General features: G+C 42.2%; 1 protein-coding gene across 3 annotated transcripts in view; it reads right to left on the bottom strand.

Annotated features, from left to right (window-relative positions):
* Positions 1-22,679, bottom strand: part of RNF8 (ring finger protein 8) — a 36,955-nt gene that overhangs the window by 13,354 nt on the left and 922 nt on the right. For all 3 annotated transcript variants that reach the window (XM_060164163.1, XM_060164165.1, XM_060164164.1), the window contains exons 2-4: positions 17,653-17,781; positions 5,563-6,303; positions 2,299-2,361 (exon numbers count right to left, since the gene is read on the bottom strand). In XM_060164163.1, the coding sequence (XP_060020146.1) occupies positions 2,299-2,361; positions 5,563-6,303; positions 17,653-17,781 (933 nt within the window). The remainder of the gene's footprint in view (positions 1-2,298; positions 2,362-5,562; positions 6,304-17,652; positions 17,782-22,679) is intronic.

Below are 22,679 nucleotides of genomic sequence, written 5' to 3'. Positions count from 1 at the left end.
TTTAAAATTATCTCCTCGTACAGTAGGGGGAAATAGTAAATCCCCATGATAGTGGCTGAACTTAAAGCCAGGAAACACCTAATTTAATTGTCTTTGACTGTCCTCACCCCCTACCAACACCTGGCAAAGTGAGCTGCTCACTAAGTTCTTGAACTAATGAAAGACTAGGTTTCTAACCCGGGCGAGCTAGATCTTTCTGGGCTGGGTAGAGTCTCCTCGTCTCTGAGCTGGTATCCCTGGCTGCAGACCTGAAGAGGCTGTTCAGGTCCTGTTCGAGGAAACGGACTTGTCTTCCCCTCCTCAAAAAACAATTTACCAAGGGCCACTGCCCTCCGACCCACTAGGACTTGAAGAGTCCCAACCTACATTCGCCTGTGATAACTCCTATACATCTCCACCACCGCCATGGCGACATTTTTGGAGCCCAGCTCTCCCCCGCCTTCCTCTTGGCAGGTGCCGAAGGTGGTATTTCTGAAAAGATATTATTCAAGACACACATTTTAAAATGTGTGGTCTGGGGGCTTCCCTGGTGGCGCAGTGGTTAAGAATCCGCCTGCCAATGCAGGGAACACAGGTTTGAGCCCTGGTCCGGGAAGATCGCACATGCTGTGGAGCAACTAAGCCTGTGTGCCACAACTACTGAGCCTGTGTGCCACAACTACTGAAGCCTGCGCGCCTAGAGCCCGTGCTCCACAAGAGAAGCCACCACAATGAGAAGCCCGCGCACCGCATTAAGAGTAACCCCTGCTTACCGAAACTAGAGAAAGCCCGCGCACAGCAACAAAGACCCAATGCAGCCAAAGATAAACTAATATTAAAAAATAAAAAAACAATAAAATGTGAGGTCTGCAGAAAAAAAGCAGTTATGTCAGAAGTCCTGAGTATTCATCTTGGCCACTAATTAGATGCATGTGCCTTAATTTTCTCATTTATAAAATGGGAAAACAGGTGCCCCCCTACATTGGGGTTAATAAGAAAAAAAATAACATATATGAGAGCACTCAGAAAAGTTTTTAAAGCTCTATGTAAATGTAAGTTATTATAATTATAGGCCTGGAAAATGAAAAAGAACAGCTTCAGAAGGACCACCAGGTGGACCGAACAATAACCATGTTTCATTTGAGAGTGGTAGGTCCCCCAGGCATGCTGTTATAGAACCATGACCTAAAAGTATCCTATTTTAGGTTAATGAATGGAGACTGGCCAAATGCATTATGCTAAATGATAGTGTGTTTTCCAGTCTGTCTCAGTAGAGGGTGAGGTGTTGTGGGTGCAGGGTGCTTAATGATTCCTCAGGGATTTCCAAGAGCAGAACCTTACTCTTTTCCAGTCAATTTCAAAACATTATTTGAATATTAATTTAATAATCCTCTAAATGGGAAACATGCCTACCCCCCCACCCTAGAAAATACACAAGCTTAGAAAATAAAATTCTAAAAAGACTGAATTTTTCACCCAATTCTTTCCAAGGCTGTTTGTGCACCCAAGGTAGGCACCCTCCCAAGCATGAAGTAATATGTGATTGTTAGCACTGTAAAAAGGTTGGGAGGTAGGTAAGCAATGAAAGAACCGAATGATAAATTCTCCCGAACAAATTCTAATGCGATTACTCATTTTTCTCAAGGAGATGCAAACACTCACCTCCTGACTTATAACAAACTACTAATCATTACACATAAAGAAGACAAAGCAGGTTTTAAAGATGCAAAAGAACTCATAAAAAAATAAACAGAGGAGAGAGGTAGTCAAGTTAAACTAAATAAATTACAGGCAATCTTTTAGGATAATTTTATTCCTGTGAGCCTTGCCCCCTTCAGTAAATTGATACGTTTTGCTGACGGTTAAACTGCACATTCTCAACCTAACCTAAAATGCTTAATTGGAACATTCTCAGATGGTTTCAGGATGGCTTCAGCTCAGGAATGGTGAGGTAATGGAGGCCCTTGCAGGCCCTGGTGGCCAAGTCACAGCTCTCAATTTCCCTCTGCTGCTCTCACCTTTCTGGAAGCGCAGCCACTCTCCTAGAGAGCCTCCTAATTGCTACAGGCTCATTTCATCTTCACCAAAGCAACTCGTGCTCAAATGAAGACGTAAGCTTTCATGCTGAGGTCTGGCATGTCTGTGAGGCTCCAAGTCTCCAACCTGATGGCACGAGCAGCTGCCACCTGCTCTGTCTACAGACTGGAGATGCCACAGAGGTGTGCACTAAGCAGCAGAGGCAGCCGGTGGCCACAAGAAGCCTGGTTGCCCCCCACTCCACCGCCCACTATAAGCTCAGGACAATGGCAAGAGATTTACCTCCTGCAGAGTCTGGGCCAGCTGTTGCTTCAGGTCCTCTTCTCCTTGCTCTTTCTCCAAACGCTGCAAAGCCAAAAACAAAATGTAAGGTTACCCTGCAGGAAGGGGGAAAAAGGGACAAAATCCAGTAACAAGCAGAGCAGACCTGCTAGCGTGAGCATCTGGAAACGACAGGGGGCAGCAAGTGGGTGGAAAATCTCCCATTTTACTTCAAGCTGTTGGCAGTAAGGGACTTAAGCAGAATTAAACTGCTCAAATACTGCACACCTCAGGGCTGTCACCTTCAAGCCACCACTCAGGGTGTTCTGGAGAAACTCTGGATTAATACTCCAAGTCCCCTTCACTGGCTAATGCTGTGACTCCCAAAAGGATGTAAACTGAGAGCTTCTGAGTCACCAACTATCTAAACTGAAACACAATCCCCTGAGCTGGCACTCACAAGCTCCACCATGTTTCTTTCCTCAATTCTGGCCACTCTGTCTCTCACTCTGAGTCTTTACCACTTCTAGCCCATAAACTGCTCCTCCTCCTGCCTTGCCTGAGCTTATGCTATGTCTCCTCCATCCACCCCCTTGAATGTAGATGCCTTCTACATCATCACTCCCCTACATCCAGCACCTTCCAGAAGAAACTCTGGGCCCTTCCCTCCTTAAGAATTACCTACCCGGGACTTCCCACGTAAGACTCTGCACTCCCAAGGCAGGGGGTCCAGGCTCGATCCCTGGTTGGGGAACTAGATCCCACATGCATGCCACAACTAAGAAGTCCGCATGCTGCAACTAAGAAGTCTGCATGCCACAACTAAGAAGCCCGCATGCCGCAACTAAGAAGTCTGCATGCCACAACTAAGAGTCTGCATGCCACAACTAAGAGTCTGCATGCTGCAACTAAGAAGTCCGTATGCCACAACTAAGAAGCCCACACGCTGCAACTAAAAGATCCCATGTGCCGCAACAAAGACCTGGCACAGACAAAATAAATAAATAAATAAAATATTTAAAAAGAAAGAATTACCTACCCATTTAATATGCCAACTGGAAATGGTTCTCTAATTTAAATATATTGACTTGAAACTGTTCTGATTATTTTGTGTGTATAATACATCTTTGTCTCCTCAACCAGATATATTCCTTAATGGCAAAAACCACTTATTAAGTATCTTTATAACCACCCAAACTCAAGTATAGTGCCAGGTAATGTGGGTACTCAAAAAAAAAATCTGTGTGGCTAATACGTATAAAATAGATAACTAAAAAAAAAAAAGAATGACGTGGAGAATTCCGTAACAAACAGGGTCCTCCTTCCATTATAGTAGTTGAAAATGCTACATCCTTGCTTTCATGATGTCCTCTGAACCCAAAGTGCTATCCTGGAACAACCAGACACCCTCAGAAACTGGTTACTTGAGGTTACAGGGAGTGCAAGATTCCACCCCATCGGGTGGTGGTGGAAGTATCATACAATAACATTTAATTTCCAGAGGAGCAGCAGAAGTGATTCCAAGCTTGTGTTGAGACCCCAGCATTAGCACTGCTGGCCCTGCAGGTGAGATGTTTGTGCCCAGTGACAACAGCATAGCATCTTCCTTGGACTAGGTCTGTCTCATTCCTGACTGTGTAGTTTCCAGCCTTGTTTTCCCAGTCCCCCAGCAACTAATGTTGTTTAAATAAATTCCTTATATTGCAAAAAAAAAAAAAAAAAAAGTCTGTGGGAATTTCCTGGCAGTCCAGTTGTTAGGACTCCGTACGCTCAATGTTGAGAGCCCGGGTTTAATCCCTGGTTGGCGAACTAAAATCCCACAAGCCACACAGCGCAGCCAAAAAAAAAAAAATTCTGTGTGAAGTAGCAAGGGTTAAATGAGTTTCTGAGCAAGCAGTAGGGGTAGGATAAATTCTTAGGGCTTGGTGGGAGAGGGGAATGCAACTAATAAACAAAGGACTAGATATACGTCACTAGGAGCGATTTATATATGGCCCTCTCATTCCTGGAGAAATTCTCTAAACCAGTCCTTTTTGCCTTTCTTTACCATTTTGATAAGGAAAAAGATTTCACAGCTATATCTTGAAGCATGCTGAAAGGAGCCACAAATATTAACAGTAACTCTTGTTCCTGAGCACATAAGCCTTTAAAGAGAGCTCTACTCTGGTGAAGGTGTCATACACTAAATATGTGAAGATAAACCTCCATCTATTAATTTCAAGAACTAGTCCAGGCTGGAAAAGGGCAGCAAAAAGGTACACATAAGCAAGCAGTGTATACCCTTAGAAAGACCTATTTAATCCATGGCCTTGGCTAAGACCAGCAGTTTACGGGGGATAGCTGAGATTAGAATGAAATCTACAAATTGTTCAGAAATAAGCCAACACAACTGGTTGTTTCTTACCTTGAGTAAAGTACATGAAAGAGAAAAGCTTATTCACTTCAATCCTGATTGGCCCCTCTTAGTTCTAAGTCAACAATGGGGAATTCTTGACATTCAGTATTACCTGAGCAAGTAGGTGAGAGTAAAACATGTGGCTCTTGCCAGATGGGAACTGACATTTTGAGCAGAACCAGGATCAGCCATAGCCTAGAAGCTTTGTGCAAGTGCTTGTCATCTAATCCCAAATGACTTGGGGATGCAGACACATTTGCCCTCACCTTGACACAGCTAAGACAGTCATTATTTTACCTACTAAAGGCCCTGTGGGAGGTGGCTTACCACTCAACCCAACAACTGAGTCATGGTGTACCTGTCCCCTCCCATGCTGGCTACTCAGGTCAGACACAAACGTTTTCTGCCTTTCTAGCCTCCCACTTCCTAGGTTAGCTACAGAGCTAACAAGTTGCCAGGTAAATCAAGGGCAGAGTAATCAGGTGACCTACCCCTGCCTTGGGTACAGAAATTTGGCTTTGACCTCAGAACAGAGAAAGATTACTCATGAAGACAACTATTGCATTAATTGGGGTGTGCTGTAATTTTGGGGCATCTTCACCTTCATCCAACCTCTCTCTGAATTTACCTCAGTTCTGAGATGCCTCACCTTTGCATCCTGTTATATCTTGGCTGGTTCTGCCAGTCACCTTTCCCCATCTTGACATCCCAACTCTGGCTCTTGATCTGATCATCATGCTGAACCTCAAAGTTTTCTGTTCCCATTACATCTCCTGTCCCTGGCACTCAGCACTTGGTCCCTGATCCAGAAACAGAGAGTTCTGGCCAGAGGCTCACGAAGGGCCTGCCCATCCCAAGGGGCACTCTTGTCCTTCCCTCCTGTGTGGTACCTGGAGATGCTGCTGCTCTTCCTGGAAAGTCTTCTCCAGCTGCTCCACTCTGGCCTGCTGTTGGGCCTGCTCTTCACACAGCTGGGACTGTAAATCTTGCAGTTCCTGCTCCATTTTCACAATTTTCTTTGAGTTCCCTTTTTGGGTCTGCTTTTTCACATTCAGAACAGCTACCTGCTTTTCCTGCAACTGTGTTTTCAGCTTTAGAATCCTGGACATCGTTACCTTAAACAGCTCTAAGCGGCTCTGAGATGCTGAAGGATTTGAGGCTTTCTGCTTCTTATGATGAAGCTCTACAACTTTTGCAGGGCCTGGGTCAACATGAGCCCCTGTGGTCTTCCCACTTAGCTGAAGAGAAGTCAACTTAGGATCCAAATATTCAGAAGGTTGACTAGCCACTTCAACTTTCCCATGTGACTTCACTGGCTGACCAGGTTCACAAGACACTTTACTTATTTTGGATTTCAAATTTGAGGGGCCTTCAGCTCCAGAACCCTCTAATTCATTCAAACTAAATTTCCTTTTAGCTCTCAAGCCCTTATTTTTTTCCATCATCTGGTCACTTTTTGGGGAAAGACAAGGATAAATCCTCTCCCAGTCTTCTTCAGTAACTTCATATTCATACTCTGCATTCTCCTTATTTTCCAGAGGCACCCCAAGCTGGATGTGATCTCCATTATGGATAGAATAGACCTTTAAAGGTTCTAGACGTTCTCTGTTCAGCCAAACACCATTCAGACTCTGGGGAAAGGGAAAGAAAGACAAAATAAGTTTCATGATTTCTCTCCTCTTAATGGAATTTCCCTCCTGCTGCTGCAAAACCTTCTGTCTTTTCAGAAAGAAAATCCTTGGAGGCAGAGTCAAGATGGCGGTGTGGGAAGACACGGAATTAGTGTCTCCCCACAACTAGGGTGCCTGCCACCACTGGTGGGGGACTCTGATGCCCAAGGAGATGGGAAGAACCCCAAAGTGAACCGGTAGGACATAGGGGGACTGAGGGGGGAGGAGAAGTGGAGGCCAGATAGGATTGGCACCCCTGAGGCCAGGGAGATCAGGAGAGGCAGGCAGGAGGGGCCCTCCAGAAGGAGCGAGAGAGATGGGGAGAGTGACTGCCCCACCCACTCGAGCCCAGGAAGCCTGCTGGGCTCCCAGGTGAGGTCCCCTGCCCTCTGAGACCGGGGGTGAGGGGCACGCCTGGGCCCCTTCTGTTCCTTGAGCCTAAGCCCCACCCCCCGCAGCCCCCAGGGCCTTTTCCAGCCCTGTGGGTCCTGTGCATTGGCTCCACCCACCACCCAAACCTCACCCTTGATTAGGCCCCACCTTCCACAGCCAAGGCCTTCCCCCCACCCCGCCCTTTTTTTCTTTTCTTTTCCCTCTTCCTCTTTTTTCCTATTGTGATGTACCTTCCAGTTGTTGATTCATCTATATTTTTATTTTTATGTTCTTTTTAACATACCTGTTCGTTTCCTAGTCTAATTTTATTTTTTACTCTGTTACTGTTTTTTTTTTTTTTTACCCCACATGGCTTGCGGGATCTTGGTTCACGAGCTCAGGGTTGGGCTGAAGCTCCTGTGGTGGGAGCTCCGAGTCCAAACTACTGGACTAACAGAGAACCTCAGACCCCAGGGAATATTCATCAGAGTGAGGTCTCATGGAGTTCATCATCTTAGCACCAAGACCCAGCTCTGCCCAATAGCCTACAAACTCCAGTGTTGGAAACCTCAGGCCAAACAACCAGTAAGACAGGAACACAATCCCAATCATAAAAAAGAAAAAAGAGAGATGGCAAAAAAATACGTCACAGGTGAAGGAGCAAGGTAAAAACCTACAAGACCAAGTAAATGAAGAGGAAATAGGCAATCTACCTGAAAAAGAATTCAAAGTAATGACAGTAAAGATGATCCACAATCTTGGAAATAGAATGGAGGCACAGATTGAGAAAATATAAGAAATGTTTAACAAAGATCTAGAAGAACTAAAGAACAAACAAACAGAGATGAACAACACAATAACTGAAATGAAAAATAAACTAGAAGGAATCAATAACAGAATAACTGAGGCAGAAGAACGAATAAGTGAGGTGGAAGACAAAATAGTGGAAATAACTGCTGAGGAGCAGAATAAAGAAAAACGAATGAAAAGAATTGAAGACAATCTCAGAGACTTCTGGGACAACACTGAATGCACCAACATTCGAATTATAGGGGTCCCAGAAGAAGAAGAGAAAAGAGTCTGAGAAAATATTTGAAGAGATTATAGTTTAAAACTGCCCTAACATGGGAAAGGAAATAGTCACCCAAGTCCAGGAAGCACAGAGAGTCCCATACAGGATAAACCCTAGGAAAAACACACCAAGACACATATTAACCAAACTAACAAAAATTAAATTCAAAGAAAAAGTATTAAAAGCAGCAAGGGAAAAACAAAAAATAACATACAAAAAAGGAATCCCCATAAGGTTATCAGTGATTTTTCAGCGGAAACTCTGCAGGACAGAAGGGAGTGGCAGGATATACTTAAAGTGATGAAAAAGAAAAACCTACAACTAAGATTATCCTACCCAGCAAGGATCTCATTCAGATTCAATGGAGAAGTCAAAAGCTTTTCAGACAAGTAAAAGCTAAGAGAATTCAGCACCACCAAATCAGCTTTACAACAAATGCTAAAGAAACCTCTCTAAGCGGGAAACAAGAGAAGAAAAAGACCCACAAAAACAAACCCAAAACAGGTAAGAAAACGGTAATAGGAACATATATATCGATAATAACCTTGAATGTAAATGGATTAAATACCCCAACTAAAAGACACAGACTGGCTGAATGGATACAAAAACAAGACCCATACATATGCTGTCTACAAGAGACCCACTTCAGACCTAGGGATACATACAGACTGAAAGTGAAGGGATGGAAAAAGATATTCCATGCAAATGGAAATCAAAAGAAAGCTGGAGTAGCAATACTTGTATCAGATAAAATAGACTTTAAAATAAAGACTGTTACAAAGATAAGGAGGGACACTACATAATGATCAAAGGATCAATCCAAGAAGAAGATGTTACAATTATAAATGTTTATGCGCCCAACATAGGAGCACCTCGATACATAAGGCAAATGCTAACAACCAGGAAAGAAGAAATCGACAGTAACATAATAATAGTAGGGGACTTTAACACTCCACTTACACCAATGGACAGATCATCCAAACAGAAAATAAATAAGGAAACACAAGCTTTAAATGACACAAGAGACCAGATAGATTTAATTGATATTTATAGAACATTCCATCCAAAAGTGGCAGAATACACTTTCTTCTCAAGTGCATACAGAACATTATCCAGGATAGATCACATCTTGGGTCACAAATCAAGCCTCAGAAAATTTAAGAAAATTGAAATCGTATCAAGCACCTTTTCTGACCTCAACACTATGGAGACTGGAAACCAATTACAGGAAAAAAACTGTAAAAAACACAAATAGCTGGAGGCTAAACAGTGTGCTACTAAATAACTAAGAGATCACTGAAGAAATCAAAGAAGAAATTTAAAAATACATAGAAACAAATGACAATGAAAACATGATGACCCAAAACCTATGGGATGCAGCAAAAGCAGTTCTAAGAGGGAAGCTTATAGCAATTCAAGCTCACCTCAAGAAACAAGAAAAATCTCAAATAAACAATCTAATCCTACACTTAAAACAACTAGAGAAAGAAGAACAAAGAAAACCCAAAGTCAGTAGAAGGAAAGAAATCATAAAGATCAGAGCAGAAATAAATGAAATAGAAACAAAGAAAACAATAGCAAAGATCAATAAAACTAAAAGCTGGTTCTTTGAGAAGATAAACAAAATTGATAAACCCTTAGCCAGACTCATCAAGAAAAAAAGGGAGAGGACGCAAATCAACAAAATTAGAAATGAAAACGGAGAAATCACAACTGACATTGCAGAAATACAAAGGATTATAAGAGACTACTAAAAACAACTATATGCCAATAAAATGGACAACCACAGGGGCTTCCCTGGTGGCGCAGTGGTTGAGAGTCCGCCTGCCAATGCAGGGGACATGGGTTCGTGCCCCGGTCTGGGAAGATCCCACATGCCGCGGAGCGGCTGGGCCCGTGAGCCATGGCCGCTGAGCCTGCGCGTCCGGAGCCTGTGCTCCACAATGGGAGAGGCCACAACAGTGAGAGGCCTGCATACTGCAAAAAAAAAAAAAAAAAAAAAAGGACAACCACAAAGAAATGGACAAATTCTTGGAAAGGTACAATTTTCCAAGACTGAACCGGGAAGAATTAGAAAATATAAACAGACCTATCACAAGTAATAAAATTGAAGCCGTAATTAAAAATCTTCCAACAAACAAAAGTCCAGGACCAGATGGCTTCACATGTGAATTCTATCAAACATTTAGAGAAGAGCTAACACAGATCCTTCTCAAACTCTTCCAAAAAATTGCAGAGGGAGAAACACTCCCAAATCCATTCTATGAAGCCACCATCACCCTGATACCAAAACCAGAAAAAGATATCACAAAAAAAGTAAATTATAGACTAATATCACTGATGAACATAGTTGCAAAAATCCTGAACAAACTACTAGCAAACAGAATCCAACAGCACATTAAAAGGATCATACACCATGATCAAGTGGGATTTATCCCAGGATGCAAGGATTCTTCAATATAAGCAAATCAATCAATGTGATACACCACAATAACAAATTAAGGAATAAAAATGATATGATCATCTCAATAGATGCAGAAAAAGCTTTTGACAAAATTCAACACCCATTTATGATAAAAACTCTCCAGAAAATAGGCACAGAGGGAACCTACCTCAACATAATAGAGACCATATATGACAAACCCACAGCAACCATCATACTCAAAGGTGAAAAACTGAAAGCATTTCACTAAGATCATGAACAAGACAAGGATGTCCGCTCTCGCCATTCTTATTCAACATAGTGTTGGAAGTCCTAGCCACAGCAATCAGAGAAGAAAAAGAAAAGGAATACAAATTGGAAAAGAAGAAGTAAAACTGTCACTGTTTGCTGATGACATGATACTATGCATAGAAAATCCTAAAGATGCCACCAGAAAACTACTAGAACTAATCAATGAATTTGGTAAGGTTGCAGGATACAAAATAAATGCACAGAAATCTCTGGCATTCCTATATACTGACAACGAAAAATCAGAAACAGAAATTAAGGAAACACTCCCATTTACCACTGCAACAAAAAGAATGAAATACTTAGGAGTAAACCTGCCTAAGGAGGTGAAAGACTTGTATTCAGAAAACTATAAAACACTGATGAAAGAAATCAAAGATGACATAAACAGATGGAGAAATATACCATGTTCTTGGATTGGAAGAATCAACATTGTGAAAATGACTATACTACCCAAAGCAATCTACAGATTCAATCCCTATCAAACTACCAATGGCATTCTTCACAGAATCAGAACAAAAAAATTTACAATTCATATGGAAACACAAAAAACCCCGAATAGGCAATCTTGAGAAAGAAAAACGGAGCTGGAGGAATCAGGATCCCTGACTTCAAACTATACCACAAAGCTACAGTAATCAAGACAGGCTGGTACTGACACAAAAACAGAAATATAGATCAATGGTACAGGACAGAATGCCCAGAGATAAACCCACGCACATGTGGGCACCTAATTTACGACAAAGGAGGCAAGGATTTACAATGGAGAAAAGACAGCCTCTTCAATAAGTGGTGCTGGGAAAACTGGACAGCTACATGTAAAAGAATGAAATTACAACACTACCAACACTACCACTCCCTGGTGGCGCAGTGGTTGAGAGTCTGCCTGCTGATGCAGGGGACACGGGTTCGTGCCCCGGTCCGGGAAGATCCCACATGCTGTGGACCGTGAGCCATGGCTGCTGAGCCTGCATGTCCAGAGCTTGTGCTCCTCAACGGGAGAGGCCACAACGGTGAGAGGCCTGCGTACCGCAAAAAAAAAAAAAAAAAAAGAACACTACCTAACACCATACACAAAAATAAACTCCAAATGGATTAAAGACTTAAATGTAAGACCAGACACTATAAAACTCTTAGAAGGGGCTTCCCTGGTGGCGCAGTGGTTGAGAGTCCGCCTGCCGATGCAGGGGACACGGGTTTGTGCCCCGGTCCGGGAAGATCCCACATGCCGCGGAGCGGCTGGGTCTGTGAGCCATGGCCCCTAGGCCTGCGCGTCCGGAGCCTGTGCTCTGCAACGGGAGAGGTCACATCAGTGAGAGGTCCGCGTACCGCAAAAAAAAAAAAAAAAAAAAAAAAGAAAGAAAGAAAGAAAGAAAACCCTTGAGAACAAATAGAAAAGAAAGGTTCATAAACTGCCATCCTTAGAAACAGCATTCTTCAAACAGCACTTTGGCTTTTTACCTATATGAGGTTCATTTCTCCAGAGAAGTGCCTGTGTAACAGGCAGGAATCACCTTGTTACTGGTGGATGAATTACTCAAATAAATGTATTAGCATTAAAAGAAACTGAAATTGAATAGCTCCTATTGATGTAAACTGGGGGCAATGGCCCAAGACTGGAAAAACTGCTAAGAGTGAAGGAAGTAGCATCTAATGATGAGGTTCCGAAGGTATGCTTGGCCAAGAAAATCATGCAGGCACTGTCTCTGGATGTGTGTGTCCCCTGAACACATTGGTGAATGAAAAAACACTTCCCAGTACACATAAACCAAAAAAGAAAGTACCAATACCTTGTACTGGGGTCAAATCGTAGGTGGGATCTGATCCAAATAACAGCACCAATGGTCCATGGGCAACAGAACACGTGGTTAAGAGCTGGAGCTCTGGACTCAGCTTATTAGTTGCATGGCCTTCACCAATTTACTTAACCTCTTTGTACCTCAGTTTTGTCTGTAAAATAGTACAGTTCCTATCTCATACTGCTCCTGTGAGGAATGACTGAGGTTATACATACAAAACACTTAGCACAGTGACCCACATAGAACAAATGCTCGATATTTACTTTTGTGGTTTAAATTAAATCACAGTGTGGGGATTAACAGCATGAACCTGAAGTCAGACTGCCTGGGTTTGTAATTTGGCTCCATTACTTAACAGCTGTGTGACTTAGGCAAGTTTCTTAACCTCTCTATGCCCCAACTGCCACATCTATAAAATGGAAGATAATAATAGTCTCTCCCTCATGGTGTTTGTGTGGATTTAATGAGGTAGAGTATGTACTGTACTTAGGAAAGTACCTGGCACATGGTAAGCATTATGTAAGTGTATATATAAGTGTTCACTACCATTATTTTGTTCTAGCTCAACTGATTTATCAACAATCACGTCAACTCTGTGCTCAGCATCTTGCAAAGTAAATATACCTAGTACAAAAGCAGAAGATATGAAAACATCTTTTAGCAGCTGACCATGGAAAGCAAAACACAAGGGCATATTTAAGCAAATGTGGGATTACATAGCACAGCCTATAAATGTAAAGGAATATCATGTAGAGCTGGGTTAGCTAAGAGATGCTAAATGGAGATGATAGGTCCTAAAATAGACCTGAAGCAAATGCAGCATTTAAAGTTTAAAGAGACAAGTGGGCATTTTAACCCATATCCAGGACTTAACTTTGGGGGACAGGACAGAGATGAAGCTCACATCTGAACAGGGACTAAGGCTTATGCTTATGTTGGTAAAAATAGCTACCTACACTCACGAAGAAAAAATACCTGGTCAACCCAAATATGAAAGACAGGGGGCTGGACCACAAGGCACAGAGGATCCAGGGAAGTAGAGACTGGATCTCAGCTCTGGTTTGGTATTAGGCCCTGGTTTCTGGTTCTATATTATTTGGCTCAAGCAGGGAGAGGGAGAGAAAGACGAGCACAGAAACACACAGAAAGACTGGCTTTTACCTCACTGCCTTGGGCCTAACCTGGCTTATCTGTCAACCTTCTCCTAAACTTTCCATTCATATTCAGCCTGAGAAATTATAGGAAGTGATCGGTTCTGCAGACTTCTGAAACAACACACGAGGAATTAACAAAGGAGGCGGATGGAGACCAGAAGAGTCAATTTTAAAATATACATAGGAAAACAGTCTCAGGGAAAGTAATATGACACAGGAGGCCACCTAATGCCAAGATACAGACGTTTAAGAAAAACTCAAAGGCAAAGATAATGTTAAACAAATAAAGGTTATAGAAGCAGTCCAAGACGAGAGAGAACAAGGATTCCCTAAAAAGCTGGGGCAAACACTTGAGACATATGGCAGCCCTCCACTAGATCCTCTGTATTAACCTGCCTTCCTTCAGAGCGCTTTAGGTCTGAAAAATAAGCTCTCAAAATTTTTCCATCACATTTTATCCTTGGATGCCTCTGTTTACCCATTAATCACTCTTCGGTGACACCTAGTAGTATAATTTGGACCAAAGGCCCAAAATGATTCTGTTCACACAGTGACTGTAGAAAAGATGAAAATACCATGGCTATACAGGAACAGTCAAGTACTGCCCAGGATATGATTTCAAATACAATGGTTTAAACAAATCAAACTCTGTTCAATACTTTCTTGATGCTGGTTTTCATAATCACCAGTCTGAACAATGTCAGCAGCAGCAAAGTGATAACCAAAGAAAAGCCTGCCCAATGTCTCAGTAATCAATGAGGAAAAGGTGGAATAACCCTCACCCCCTTAAATACTAATTACTTCACTTAATGCTCAATCTCTGTCCAGCATTTTTAATTGGTTGTTGAGAACAGTGGAAACCCAAAGCCAAAAGCCAATGTTTCCTTGCAGTTCTCTAGATGACTTATGTAGCTCAGTGGTTCTCAGCCCTAACTGTAGAGTGAAATCACCTGGAAACGTTTAGAACAAATAGCAGTGCCTGAGTCTCATCCTTAGACTGAATTAATTGGTCAGAGGTGGGACCTAGGCATCAGAATTTTTAAAGCCAGGTTTAGACACAAGCACTGTGTATAATCATATTAAGACACAGGGCCCCTTTGCAGTCAACCCTTCACCCACATCCAGGCAGCTACTCATCTGGTCTCTACAAAGGTCTGCCTTTTCCATAATGTTGTATAAATGGAATCATACACTGTATGTACCCTTTTGAGTTTGGCTGCTTTCGCTTAGCATGATGGCTCTGAGATGTGTTCACTTGGTTGCATTACAGTAGCTTGGTATTTTTATTGCTGAGTAGTACTTCAGAGTATGGGTATATCAGCTTGTTTCTCTGTTCCCTAGTTGTTTTCTTCCAGTTTTTGGTGATTATGAATAAAACCACTATAAACATTCAGGTACAAGTTTCTGTGAGAACATAAGTTTCCATTAATTTGGGGTAAATACCTAAAAATGGAATCTCTGGGTAAGTGTATGTTTAACTGTAAGAAACTGCCAAACTGTTTTTCAAAGTGGCAGTACTATTTTATTTAAATAAATAAATAATTTGTATTATTTATTGATCAAATAAATAATCTGATCATTAATGAAGTTGAACAATGTTTCATGGCTACTGAACATTTGGAAAGAATCTTTTGTGAAGTGCCTGCCTCTTGCCCATTTTTATTTTTTTTAATTTATTTATTTTAGTTTATTTATTTTTGGCTGCGTTGGGTCTTCATTGCTGTGCATGGGCTTTCTCTAGTTGCGGAGAGTGGGGGCTACTCTTCGTTGCGGTGCACAGGCTTCTCATTGCGGTGACTTCTCTTGCTGTGGAGTACAAGCTCTAGGCACGTGGGCTTCAGCAGTTGTGGTGCGCAGGCTCAGTAGTTGTGGCTCGCGGGCTCTAGAGAGCAGGCTCAGCAGTTGTGGCGCACGGGATTAGTTACTCCGTGGCATGTGGGATCTTCCCGGACCAGAGGTCAAACCCACGTCCCCTGCATTGGCAGGCGGATTCTTAACCACTGCACCACCAGGGAAGCCCCTGCCCATTTTTAATACTGGGTTATCTTTCTTTTTCTCATTGATTTGGAGTTCTATATACATCCGAGTATAAGCCCTTCACTGATTATATGTGTAGCAAGTATCTTCCACTCTGAGCTTATTTTCACTCTCTTAATGATATCTTTTGATGAATGGAAATTCTTAATTTTAATGTGCTATCTCCAGTATTTTTTAAAAGTCTCCCATGTATGGGCAAAATTGGAAACAGGGCTGAGGACCACTGCTCTAGCTGCTGGGAGACCAGAAGTTGAATTGTCCCAAGCAGCAAGGTTTGTTCAGACTCAACTGTGCACAGAAGGGGTTAAAATAGATCATCTCTAAGGTCCCCTTTTCGGTATCAATTTATATTTTGCTCACAGTGCCTTGCCAAGAGTGCTGAACCAATTTACTTAGCATTTATGCTCTCTTTCAACACCATGCCAACTCAACTTAATCCTAGTGCAGGAAGGTACTTTCTCCAACAGCTTAAATCTAGCAGGTTTATGCATGCAAAATGAGGCCGCTGGGCAGGCCTACAGAATACCTGCAATACTATGAATTATAATAAGAAATATATACTTGGTATTCATCCCCATTTCTAGCACAGAGCTTCTAAAACCCTTGAAATTTCCTAAGTGGTAAGAGATCAAGGTAACTTTTGCTATGTTAATGAGGTGACTTTTGGAGGGTCACCTATGAGGGCTGGGTGCCAGGGGAACCAAGCCTGTGATTGGAGAGTTGGAACTTTCAGTCTCACCCCTCAACCCCCTGGGAAGGGAGAGGGGCTAGTGGTTGATCACCACTGGCTAATGATTCAATCAAGTACACAAATGTAATGAAGCCTCCATAGACACCCAAAAGGATGGGGTTTGGAGAGCTTCCTGGTTGGTGAACACCTGGAAGTGCTAGGAGAGGGGCAGGGCATGGACGCTCCATGCCCCTTCCCATATACCTTGCCCTATGAGTCTCTTTCATTTGGATGTTCACCTGTAACCCAGACCATATCCTTTTATAATAAACTGATAAATCTAAGTAAATGTATTCCTGAAGCTAATTAATTAATTAAATCCAAAGTGGGAGGCGGCAATGGGGACCTCTGATTTATAGCCAGTCAGCCAGAAGTACAGGTGAAAACCTGGACTTGGCAACTGGCACCTGAAGTTCAAGGATACGGTCCTTGGAACTTCCAACCTATAGCCAGTTGGTCAGAAGCACTGATGTTAACGTGGCATTTTAACCTGGGTTGTGACTGGCATGTGAAGTGGAGGGTGGTCTTGTGGGACTGAGCCCTTTACCGGCGGAATCTGATGCTATCTCGGGTTGACAGATGGGTGGGGGGACGCCCCCACACCCGTTGGAATTGGTCTCAGAATCATTTCAATACCCTTCCTTCTAACAGGTATCTTTAAAATCCTTTCAACCAGAGCAGTGCAAAATGGTGTCCAAAGACTTTTCACACTTCCTAATCCTTAACTGTTGACATCAGAATTTCTCTCACTTCACACTCTATATTTTCACTATTTGCAGGTGCTTGTATATCTGCACTTTAGGTATTTCCTAATTGCTGGGTTTTATACACTATTTCACCTCCCTTAGTATTCACATTTGATCTGTGGTTTTCAAATTTGTTTCAAGCAACAAAAACCCCTATATTCAAAGGAAATCTTCCTTAGAGCACTAATACATGAAACAGGTGAAAAGTGAGAGGAGGGGTTTGCTCTGATGGAAAGAAGTGGGAAAGAAAAGGAGCTAAGTGCAGTCAGCTCAGTTCCTCCCCCCCCCACCATGTCCTGAATCACAGTTGTACTCCAGAATCTTTGTCAGATTCCCGAGATCTCTGGACCTCCAACTCACAAGAGACCAAGTCCCCTGGTAACTTAATCTAGTTTCTGGAATAGGACCTATTGCCCCAATTCAGGTGTTCCCTACAAAGTAACTAACTTCAAGTCATTAGACTTTATTGTGGCATAATCTAATCTCTGGCAACATAGAGAAGTAGTTGTCTCTGGGAAAGACAAGTGGGTAGCTAGGGGAGAAGATATCTTCTTTTAATTTTGAACCTTTCAATTTTGTATCATGTATTACCTCAGCGGGGGGGGAACCCTAACTTAAAAATAAACAAAAATTCAATAAAAGTAACTAGGCTTCCATGGATTACTGTACCTTATTGTCCATAATTGTCCATTGGCCCTCGGCATTCTGCTTCAAAATACAGTGGTTTCGGGAAATCATCAGAGGGCAGATTTTTGATACCAACTGGTATGTGACACCAAATCCTCGCCCTACAGTCACCTAGGAAGACAACGACAATGTAAGAGACACAATCAACCACCGTACTGAAAAGAGAGGTCCTTTACAATCTTGTCAACCAGCAGTATCCACAAGTCCTGACTTATGAAACCAGACTCCCATGAAACCCAAACAGCTCACTGGCCATCTCCTCCTTCAGCTGCCATGGGAGCCACTGGCTAGAGAAAGGTAAAAAGTTGTGACAAGAGACAGCTGAACATTAATCATGGAATGTCAGGGTTGGTAGGACTCTGAAAGGTCACCTGGTTCAGCCACTCATGGGATGGAGGAATTCCTTCTACACAACCCCATCAACTAGTCTTAAACACTGCCAAGAACTATAGCTTCTACATAAGACAGTCCTTCCAATTTTTTAATGGCTCTGACTTGGCATCTTTCTTCCTATAAATTCCATCCATCAGCCCAGGCTCTGCCCTGGGCACCACCAGAAAATCTCCAATCCCCCTTCACATGACAACTATAAAGTGTCTACTGAATCTTCCCTTTTCTCAGCCCTACGTTCCCAGTTACTTCAACGTAACTCCACGGCATAGGTTTGAGTCTTTTTGCCATCCTAATAGGTCTGTGAAGAGACTCCTGGTTTATTTTTATTCCTGGATGCCACATTAAGAAAAATAAACCTAATTTTTATTACATAGTCAATACAAGTATCACTTTCCTAGTTCTAGATTTTATCACTGGAGCATATAAATTGCATTAGCTTTCACAGCAGATCTATCATACCGCCAACGTATCCTTAGGCTTAGGAATGATTAAATTTCTTGGTCTAACCCTCCCCTAAGAATTTTTATGCTAAGTTATGTCTCTTCTGTCCTATACTTGACTAGTTGGTAAATTTGAATTCAAGGGCAGGACCTTACATTGATTCCTATTAAATTTCATCTTGTTAGTTCAGCCTATCATGAGCTTGTTCAAGACCTTTCTGAATTTTTCATCTGCCATCAGACATACTCAATATCCCTTCCAGCTTGGAGTCACCCACCAAATTGATATGATGCCCTCTGTACCTTCATTCAAGACAGATAAAAAGATTAAAACAGGTTGTAACCAAAGGCAAAGCTCTCAGGAAAGCCTAGTACACATTCCACCACACAATCTAGGAACACCTTGAACCAGTTATAATTCAACCAAAAGATGGAAAAGTCCTTGTTTTCCATCTTATCCACAAGTACAGCATGAGAGCCTCTAGAAAAGGTTGCAAAGAAGTCCCAGTTCACATCTATCATATTTTCCTGAAAGACCAGTCAAGTTCATAATAACCCTGTCAAGGAAGGAAATAAAATTCTTCTGGGATCCAGGTCGTAGAATTCCCTGCTTATTCTTCTTGGTGCACATGCCACCTCTTTAATGACCCATACCCCAACCTAACCTGGGAACATTAAGCCAAATAGTCTGTGGTTTTCTAAAAGCTGCACTTTTTGTTCCTGTTGAATTCTTTCAAAATCATGCCTGTCCTCCTGAGTCCCTCAAAGACCACCACGATGCTTTGTCCCAATCTATTCCTCCCCACAAACTCTCATCTCAGCAACTGACACTACCACCCAACCTACTGCTTAGCCCCAAACCCAGAAGCCATCTTTGATTCACTCTACATCCCTCATCTCCACATTCAAATCATCAGCAAAATCTACTGGCTGTTAATTCAAATATGCCCTAATCTATTCACTTCTCTCTCTCTCAGTGGCCACTACCTTAATCCAAACAGCACTGTTTCCTCCAGTTATGCTGTTTTTGCTCCTGTGCCAGCCCCCACTCTTCACACAGTAGCTGGGGTGCTAATGTAAAAACTTTAAACCAGATCTTTTCCCTTCTTAAAATTCTCTAATAATCCAAACTTCCTTTCACAGCCTTTAAGGCCCTCAATGTCCTAACCCCCTCTACCTTTTTAGTGTTATCTCACATTATGGTCAGAAACACTACCTGAGGGTACTTTCACCTGTCCCCTCTGATTAGAACATCCTTCTGTCATCCATTTGCATGGGCTCCTTATCTTTCAAGTTTCAGCTCCTCAGAGGCCTACCTTGATTACCTGATCTAAAGTTGCTGCCTGATCCCTCCCTGGCCATTGCATGCCTTCACATTATTAGCATGCACTTACCACATCCAAAATTATCCTGCTTGTTTCATTTATTTTTGTCTACTTTTATTTACTTTTCTAAATTTATATTTAGAATTTAAATTTCATGAGCAGGGACCTTATCTGTCTTGTATACCACAGTACCCTGTACTCCTCAGAGCCTCTTTCTGCTCAGTAAATATCTGTGAATAAATGGAAGAATAAAGAGATCTTGCTTATGAGTCCTCCCAGATTCCAGGAGATGGGCACTTTTTTAGGTCAGAAGTTGGAAAATGGGTTATTACCACTGGAAACTATGGAGCAGCAGCCAAGAACCTTACAATCTGACTTGTTCCCCTCTAAAATGTTGTGGTGATCACCTCCACCAAAACTCTGAATCTGAAGTTTTTCAATGCTTTGACAGTTTGCCAGACATTCCATTAATTATAGAAGTTCCTCTGAATTAATATACATACCCTTTAAAAATGGAACGTTTAAGGATTTATCTGTCATCCATATTCAGTAAGAATTTCCATTTAGGTAGCTTTATTTCTAATAAATAAAGTATTAAATATTCCATTTTAATACCTGAGGGGAGACAGTCAGATTGCCATTATGGGTAGCCTGGAGAAAGTAATACAAAAAAGGGAGATGAGCACCTTTCTCTGAAATCACCTCCTATGAACTCTGAATCCAGGAAAGGAAGGAAACACTCTTTTTTGTCTTTCCCTTCACTGTTTGGTCCTAGAATTGACCTTGATATATTGATAATTCATCCACACCATGGTTAGAGTCTGCATGAGCTTATTTGAATATCCCAGCACCATGCATAACATAAAACTAAATTCCCCATGGGAACTGAGTGCCAACAAACTGCCAACTCGTTGCTGGGGACTGTTTCCATTTACAACAGTTTTGCAAGCCTTTGAGCTTATTGACAGTATTGGTCTACAAGTTCATCTTGTCCTTTCCCACCTTCGCTAATGCTTCCCTCCTAGGCATGACTCCTGCTGTTTCCCAAATGACCAACAACTCCTCTAGGACCATCCTTTTCCTTTTTCCAACCCTCTTAGGGCAAAGAGCTTCATGAAAACCAAATACAGGAGAAGAAAAGAGAAAAATGAAGACACTATGATTTCCCCCAAAGGCCTAAGCACTTACAGGGCCTGGGAACTAGCTAATTTGCAATAAATCTCTATCTAATTTGTTTTTCTACCAAACTCTCTGGATTGGTTTAAGAAGTTTAAAGACATCCATTCAGGCAGACAATTTACTACAGTATTCCCTTCAATGAAATGAGAGGAACCTTGTTTTATTATTGTAGCTGAGAATCTGAGGGGTACTGGGAAGGCAAGAAACTGACTTTACTCTCATTATAACTAAGTAATATCAGCACACCTCCTAAAATCTTGTGCACACAGGCCTGTGCTATGGTTTGGGGACCATTATAGTATAAGCGAGACTTCATCTCTTGGCTTTGACTCAGGCCTCTGTCCATACACACTGCAGGCTATGCTCCAACTACTTCCTAAGGTCCGACCTTGCAGACAGCCAGGCCTGGGAGGCCTCTCCTCCACACAGGTCCCAAGGCAAGCCAGTCTTCTTGCTATATCTTCACCATTCATTCTGGCTTGTATGGCTCTCCCCTCATAGCAGTGGTCTCACACAAAATTATCTGATAGTTTAAAATATGTGTAGGAGTACTTTATAGTCCTCTTGTCCTTGCTGCAGGGGCTTTAACCTTTCTGCCTGCCCCCTCCCCAAGACTCTCAGTGCTACCAAGCTATTCAGAAGTAATGAATTAATCCACCATAACTGAATCTTAAAGAACAATTAACATGACCACTAAATTCGTTACAGGGTTGTGTGTGAGTGTGGTATATGTGCAGGGCTCAGATTAAGTGATGTATGTGAAAGCCCAGTCCTATACAAAATAAGGTATAGTTACTATTATTCAGGTATTAGTATTTTCATTTGTTAAACTTCCTAAAGGTATATGCTTTTGGAAAGGGTCGTGCCGGGAAGGCCAGTGCTCGAGCTGACAGAATGAATGCCTAAAATGGACTTTTAGGCACTGATAACGTGGATAGAAGAGAGACTGGGGGCAGAGGTATCTTCCTCGTGTTCTTCAATCCACAGCATACAAGTAATCCTTTATAATCCCCAAATCTAGCAACATTTAAGGCTGGACCTGAATTCCTCCTCTGACTGTTCTCAGAATAGGACTAAATAAACCACATCTTGGCACTTGATCATACAGTCTGCCTGGATGTTCTCAAACTGCTTCACTGCATAAAATCCTCTTTCCCCGTTCAAGCAATAAACTCTTTGAGAGCAAAAGTCATTATTATGTGTCCCTCTCATACTACAGCAAACAATGCAAGTACTCAGTAAATACCTGGGAGACTGAATTGAGACTATGTAACTTACAGGAAAAATCTAGTTAAACATACAAAATTATCAAAAGACTTCTTTATCCTTCACACAAATCATTTCCAAAACCAAAACGGTTCCCAATCACCACAAGCTGGTCCCTGATCCAGCCCTCCTTCCCAAGCTGATTGCACTCTGCCCCCACCTCTCTTCCATCACCCTCTCTAGAAGCACCTCCCGAGTCCTCGCGGCCCCCAACTGAAACCATGCCTCACCTGTCCTCTTTAAATTCTTTTCTTTGTATTTATAACCGCATTAGAGAACATCATAAGCAGCTTCTGGAGAGAATTCTTGTATTTCTGTAGCCCTACCTCAACCCATCTAAGGGGGTGCCAGTCGGCAGCACCCAGACTCACAGGATAATTGTGGCCCATACCAAAGCGCCAATTTT

The sequence above is a fragment of the Lagenorhynchus albirostris genome, chromosome 10 (assembly GCF_949774975.1).
Source record: "Lagenorhynchus albirostris chromosome 10, mLagAlb1.1, whole genome shotgun sequence".
In the NCBI taxonomy this organism is placed as follows: domain Eukaryota; kingdom Metazoa; phylum Chordata; class Mammalia; order Artiodactyla; family Delphinidae; genus Lagenorhynchus; species Lagenorhynchus albirostris.
This window is presented reverse-complemented; position numbering and strand designations above follow the sequence as displayed.